At 40.2% G+C, this 7,131-nt stretch overlaps 1 protein-coding gene across 1 annotated transcript; it reads right to left on the bottom strand.

Annotated features, from left to right (window-relative positions):
• Positions 1–102: 102 nt before the first annotated feature.
• Positions 103–6,116, bottom strand: myoc (myocilin). The gene is made up of 4 exons (XM_060866717.1): positions 5,323–6,116; positions 2,638–2,703; positions 2,037–2,135; positions 103–1,541 (listed from the first exon to the last, which is right to left on the bottom strand). Exons 1-4 carry the CDS (start codon positions 5,783–5,785, stop codon positions 754–756), a joined length of 1,416 nt encoding a protein of 471 aa, XP_060722700.1. The 5' UTR covers positions 5,786–6,116; the 3' UTR covers positions 103–753.
• Positions 6,117–7,131: the final 1,015 nt, after the last annotated feature.

Genomic DNA, 7,131 nt, shown 5'->3' with positions numbered 1-7,131 from the left:
CCTATCTTCCTCTTCTTTGATTTGTCTTTAATAAAAATATAACCATATCCATGTTGTCTAGTTGTGTTCAATAGAGATTCAAATAAAAATGAGACAGCCAAATTAATTATACAATAACCTTTATTCATGAGTTTGTACATAAGTATTATGAATAGCCAAAATCAGTCCTATGTTGTATTGACTGGACTAGCTAAAAGACACTGCTTTAAGTTTATGTACAAGAATGAATGTTAAACATGTTTTCCTCTCTGACAATTACAGTGCTGTATACAAACAAAAGTGTAGAAAAATAATTTCTCTATTAACACAAAGTGGGCCATGCCACTACAAGGTAGAAGACAAAATTATTCATTAAAATAAGATTTGAATTTTTTCAAAATGGGACCAAAAAAAAGTATATTTTTAGTTATGGAATATTTTTTCCAAGGCATGTACAAAAATAAAATCATGACTTGGATGCAGAAAAGAAGCTAACAAGCCAGATCTAAATCTGCTCATATAACTGGTTATTAATTAAGTATTGACATGTGCCTGTGATTTCTTATAATCTATGGTTTAAGAACACTAATTAGGCTCAATACAAAACCAGCTTGTGTACAGATTTCTGATATGTTTTGATGACTGCTACAGCTTTTGCTTACATCTGTGATCATTTCAAATTGTAAGTACATGAAAGCTGCAAAGCCAGTATACTTTTTTGCAATTTCCTCCCCTAACCTCTTCCTCTACAGCTACCATTTCAACATACTCCCTTCACTGTTGCTTCCCCAGTCGGATGTCATAAGACACCATGTGGTAGTTATCCCAGGCAAAAAGCTTCTTCTGAGCAGCATTGTAGTCAACCATGCTGTTGTAACGGTGCTGATTTTGGAATGGGACTGCAATAGATTTGCTTTGACTGGTGGCTGTGTCAAAGCTGTAGTTGACTGTGGTGTTGGGTGAGGCATAGCTGGCCACTGTGTACAGCCTGCCACAGATCATGAAGGCATTGGCCACTGTGGTTTTGCGAATGTTGGTCTCCCAGCTCTTCTTCACCTCCAGACTGTGAGGATCCAGCTGGGAGACCACAATGGCACCTTTAGCCTTGTTGGTGCTGTAAATGACCCAGAGGCCTCTCTCGTCCACAGCAAAGTCAATGTCTGTATAGCCACCCCACGAGTAGGGGAACTGGCCATGGAAGCCGGCATGCGGCAGATCTCGGCGGGCAGCAATACTGTCCGACCCCAAATCGTAGCGAATGAGTGTACGGCTACGACGACGCTGGTAGTAGAGTGAGCCGTGGTACATAGCTGCACCTGTGCTCTCCACTGCCTCAGGCAAGAGCAGGACTTTGGCTGGAAAGCCACGAGAGAGCTGATCCATGTCTTCGTAGCCATAGAGTTGGCGCACCTCTGTGCCGACTGTGTCAATTCGCCACACCATGTTGGAGCCATAAGGGCTCACAGCTTCTGGGTCTTGCATCCACACACCATACCTACCGGCGATGCTGTCTGCCTTACGGTGGGTCACTGGCTGTCCCACCCACAGCAGCTCACCACAGCCTAAAAAAGAAAAGAGTGATTACAATCATGTGATCAACTGGGGAATTCAGACAGTTGTCCAGTGTACCTTCATGGAAGCTGACATAATTAGTCCTGTGGTTGAAAGCTGTACACAAGCAAGGAAACACAAATTATTTGGCAGATTGAAATTGGAATGTAGCAAGAGACTGCATGCAATGAAGACATGCCACATCATCTGAGAATTCTTGCTAGCGTAAGTGATCAGGGGTATGCTTACCCTTTCCTTTTTTAGTCCCTTGCTAAACATACAGCAAGCCCTTTTATAAGCCGGACCGTTTAGGCTTCAAGTACTGAGGTAAAAATAGCTGTATTTGTTCTTGTCAGCAGAGACACCAAGACTCATGTGTGCTGTATTTTCAGCATATGAGAAGTCATGGTACAAGTACTTGGTTTCAGGCAACTGGATTGTGTCCCTGTGGTGATGCTTTGGTTAGCATGGTGTGTGTAAATAGAACTAAGTGTGACTTTTCTTACCGCTACTGTCTTCAGTTTCCTCTGATCTTGGGGCAGGAAATTCAGCCACTTCAGCCTTCAACTCCTGGTATGCTGGACTACTGTAGGACCAAGAGGGATCTGTGGGAGAACGAGTGAAAAAATAGACAAAAACAATGAATTCGTAAGGGAGACGAATTGGTAGCATCAAGCAGATGTGAAACAGAAAGGGTAAACAGTATGTAAAACACCCAGGTGGGGGGATAGTAACTGGTGGCCATACACAGCTGTTCCATCTCTTATCAAACAGATGTGAAGGTGTTAAATTAACTGTCTTACTCTTTCAAGGAACTGGTTTCTCTTTTTATTATTATTATTATTATTATTATTATTATTATTATTATTATTATTATTATTCCAAGCAATGCTCCCATCTTGCATTTAATAAAGGAACTACAATTTAGATTCCATGGTTTATTTCATTCCCTAATTCATTTAAGTTTGGATAGAACATTGCAAAATTCAATTACCACTTAACAATCAATGTAATTGCAAATCTTTAATCCATTTCCAACTCCTTAACACATTTGTATTGGCTTGAATTTGCCTGTGTGTGCTGAGTAAAGAGGACGAGTGAATTCACCTCTGAGGCTGCTTGAACCTCCTTCTGTCCTCCCTGGTCTGGAAACCAGATGAGAATGGGATGTTCCTATAGGGCAAAAAAAAGTAAGTCACATTTCCAGATGGGAAGAAAGAACACTTTACACCATATCGTGTTTTAAACAAATAAGGCAACAGGGACACTGGAACATTCTGGAAAACAAGTCTGCGCTGTTGAATACCAGACCCAGAGTGGGGCTATCTCTGACCTCTGACACACCTGATCCTCTGTTCACTTAAAGGAGTGTGTCCATGAGAGCTGGGTGGAGTTCAGTGACACACAGGAATCTTACAGGGGGAAATAAACAGTGCTGAGTGGATTACCAGCTGTTTGGTAAGCTACTTGCACTTGCATACTTGTGCTTCAAATTGAGAATCATCCACATCTTTCTGCTTCCTCGCTCGCTTGGTGAGGTTGATGCTCTGCCGTGTTTACAACCTGAAGAAACAACTGCAATTGTTTCTGTTTAAGAGCATTATAAAGACACAGTGGCTAAGTGTTTACAAGCCTTTCTAATGGACCTTAAATTACAGCCTGTTTTTAATTTCATGAAGGTGGATTTGATGAGGAAGTGGTGCTGGTGATTATAATTTTGAAGAGGTCTTTGTATTAGAAATCTGCTTATATATATCTCATCTAATTAAATTTGGATTTAGTTTTAAGAAGTTATTATTAAGCAGTGGTGAATTTATCATTGCTAGCTTCAAATGAAAAATTAGCAGACAAATGCAAGTCTAAGCACAAAGGTCTGTTTGTCCATGTGTTTTTTTGATGGATATCAGTGTAGTACAATGAGAAACCTTTCAAAGCAAGTAAAGAGTGATTTGAACAGAACATAATTAATTACACCTGAATATTGCTCTCCTATTGACTGCTGGCATGGTGAGTCTTTGCTGCTTAAATGCTGTTAACCCCAAGAACGCTTTAAACGTCTATGGTCTATGGTGGCCACCAACATTCAACCTGCTCATTCAGTAATAAGGATCTTCGATACTTCAAAACCATGTAACCATCTTCATGCTTAATATATTGAGGGAGAAAATTATGCAAGGCTAAATCTGGTAAGCATGAACGATGTTTCATCAATATCCAGTAAACTGAATTTTATTTTATAAAATGAATAAATATATCTTAAGCTCAGACATATAGCTGACTACCTAATAGGGTTGGAGACACCTGAAGATGGATTTTAATATTTATGCTTATTTATATTTTGTTATTTTTGTGTCTGTGGTCTTTCTTCTTGAATTAAGGCTGTGATGGTCACTGCAAAACAGTGATTTTGTTCCTGCAGCCTTTTCTGTGATGATTTGGAAGTCTGTTTACGGTCATATTTTCTGTGGCCAAGCTGAAACCTACTGGCACAGACAACCAGGATAAAATATACTGGTCCATAGAGGAATTCATGACCATGTTAATTTTTTTCCCTTTCTGGTCAAGGATGACAATAAGTGTATATTATATATTGTATAGTGTATTGTAGAAAACAACATTGCATATTAAATGCTATTAAAACCCAATACTGAATTTTAGAATTTTTCTCATTATTTTAAAAGGTGAAAATAATACAGATACAGTATACTGAAGCTCCCAAAAAATAAAGGAAGCCAAAAGAAAGATTGCTGAATTTTTCCTGTCTGATCAAACTATATACTGATCTTTTGGAAATGTCCTATGTAAAATAATATAGAAATTGATCAGATGATATGTGGGTGTGTGTGGGTGGCTCTGTGTCTTACAAATGAGTGTCACAACAATTCAGTGCATCCCTTGTCCCTCTGTTAAACGTTTTACATTTTTCATCTTTTTGGCACTAGGCTTGGCAGGCAACATAGGTGTCAACATAAGGAGTAGAACAGATGTGGACAAGATAAGCATAAAAAAAAGAGGTAAGAACATCTGTACTTCCTTATGGTAACATGGGAGTATTTAGTCCAGAGGGTTACTGGTTTCATGTGTTCAAGGTTGATAACATACCAATTCAAGATCAAGAGAAGCACCATGAAAGTAGGATAAAGCTTCAGTCAGTCATGTTATAGAGTCACTTGGGATTTCTTCTGTTCAGAAACCACTTAAATATGCCCTTTTTCAAGTGAGTGGTTGGTATAAAAAAAGTATTCACTGTCTCTTCTATATAAACAATGATGGACTGTTTTTACCATGAATACTATGTTATTCTTCTGCACGCAACTTCATTCCCTTTATTCGCATCCGTACTGGTTTTAAGAGGACCGCCTGCTGGCCACTGGACCACCTCTGTGTCATTAATACTACCAGTCAGCTGTGATGGTGAGGGCTGCAGGAATCTAAAGGGCATAAGATTCTTTTAATACCACATATATTTTAAAATGAGGAACCCAGACATGGCATAGCTTAGAGCAAGGCGGTGTTCAATCTGATCTAGTCCTGATTCCACATGTTTAATCTGTCCATCTTGTCCATCAATCATTTATTAAATATGCTTCCTGTGTGGCTGGTATGCTAGTTAGCATCCACACCAGCTTATTCTAAGACTGAAGTCTACTCGCTTACTCGCTTCACATCACATTCAAAACAACGCACCTGCAAGTATGCATTTTTTGACATTTTTTTTATATTTCCAGATCTAGTCAAAGCAGCTCAACTTGTAGTATATACTTGTAGGGTCACTAATACAAGGGTACCTACCTGTTCCTTGTTGGAGGTTACTATCATACAGTGGTACACTTTGTGAAGACTGCTGTGGGCATGGTCTGCTTCTCAGCCTCTCCACCTCACGCTGGAGGTCCTCCACCGTCTGCTGGAGCTGCCCCACCTGTTGAGTCAGCATGGCTTTCTCCTGCTGCAACCTGTCTCTCTCTCCAGCCACCTGTGTGTAGGCGGTCCGGAGTCCCAACTGAGCTTCAGTACCCGGTGCTTCACCTCCAGATAGGCGGGATATCAGCGCCTCTACCAGCCCCAGGCGAGACTTCAGGTCTTCCATTTCAGCACTGGATGCTGTTGAGGGGCAGCTGGCCTCTGTAGGGCTGTCCACCGTGAAGGTGTACTGACAGCGCCTGTTGCGATCATTCCCTCTTGAGAAGCTGGCGGTGCTTTGAGCCTGAGTTCCTACCAGAAGGCTGGAGATCCACATTACAGCAAGGAACCACATTGTGAAGCAGACTGTCAATGGCTTGAATACACCACCTTTTGCTGTTTCTTGTTTGCCTTGGTTACACTTCGATGGTCCCCTGATTCCTATTTCTACACTAGTCTTGTTCACTCTTGTGGTCTGTGTGATCCGTTCTTCTGCACGTCTCCTTCACATTCAAAAGAAGAGATGGATAAGTGACTGACTTGTTTCCAGAAACTTTATGCACAGCTTAGTCTTTAACTTTGTTTCTTTCCTGTCCTTGTGTTTCTGCAGATTCCTAAATCGGGTGACAAAAGTTTATTGGTGATTGATGTTTGTGATCCTGGTTCAGTTGGTGTTCTGTGCTCAGGAGGCAATTTCTCTGAGCCCCGGGTCCCCAGCAGGGGTTATTTATACAGTCTAAAAGGAGGAAAGAAGGTGGGTATGTGGGAGGGAACGGGTGAGGGAGGGATTTCCTCAAACAGCAAGTATTTATTACTTTTTTCCTCTTTAATCTTCTCAGGGACTGTTATGATGAATGTTTTTTGTTGCTGCTGTTCAGGTGTTTTTGTTGGTTCCTGGGTGAAAATGTAAGGGCGGACAAAATGATTTGACCATGCGCAGGACGCTTTCTATACACACACATTTTATTTATATATATAAAATAAATATTTATATATATAAATATATATATATATAAAATTTAAATACATATATATGTATGTATATATGTGTGTAAGTGTGTAATATATATACACACACACACATAAATATGAAGTGATTTTGGTTGCCCAGTTCTAACTTGCTAATTCATTGAACATCTGTTCTGAAGTTTGGGACTATTTCATTTTTACAGCCAGGTGTGTTGTCATTGTGTTGGAACTACACACTTCAAGAGCAGGCAATAAATTAGAGAATATGAACGTCATGTAAAACTTAATGGTTTGGATGATGTTGGGAGTGTTCTATAAAACATGTCCACTGTTTACAATGTCTAGGCAGAAGTGTTTCAATATGAGTCAATTGAGGTTAGTGTGTATGGGCTGTTTGCTAATTCTGGTGCTGTGTGGTTTTTGTGGCCCTATCAGCTTGCTGCTGATGCTCACTGTGGGTGGGGGGAACTTGCAGTAAGTCATTTTAGAAACCCTGTTATGTGAGTGGGTGAAGATAGATAGGGTTACCCCTGTGGCCCTAACTGAAAAATTATGTGTTACAGGCATGGAGCCTGGGCAAAGAATGTGTGCTCTTATGTCACCATCCACTATTTAATGGGGACATGCTAAGTAACATGTCTTTTTAGCAAGTCAGTGTCTTGTCAAGATGCTAGTCCTTTTTAAGCAAAAACTTTCTAACTGGTTTTAAACCTTAAGCAAAATGTGACGGAA

This window comes from Tachysurus vachellii, chromosome 3 (assembly GCF_030014155.1).
Source record: "Tachysurus vachellii isolate PV-2020 chromosome 3, HZAU_Pvac_v1, whole genome shotgun sequence".
Taxonomy (NCBI): Eukaryota; Metazoa; Chordata; class Actinopteri; order Siluriformes; family Bagridae; genus Tachysurus; species Tachysurus vachellii.
Note: the sequence above shows the minus strand (reverse complement) of the source record. Positions and strands in the feature narration are given on the sequence as shown.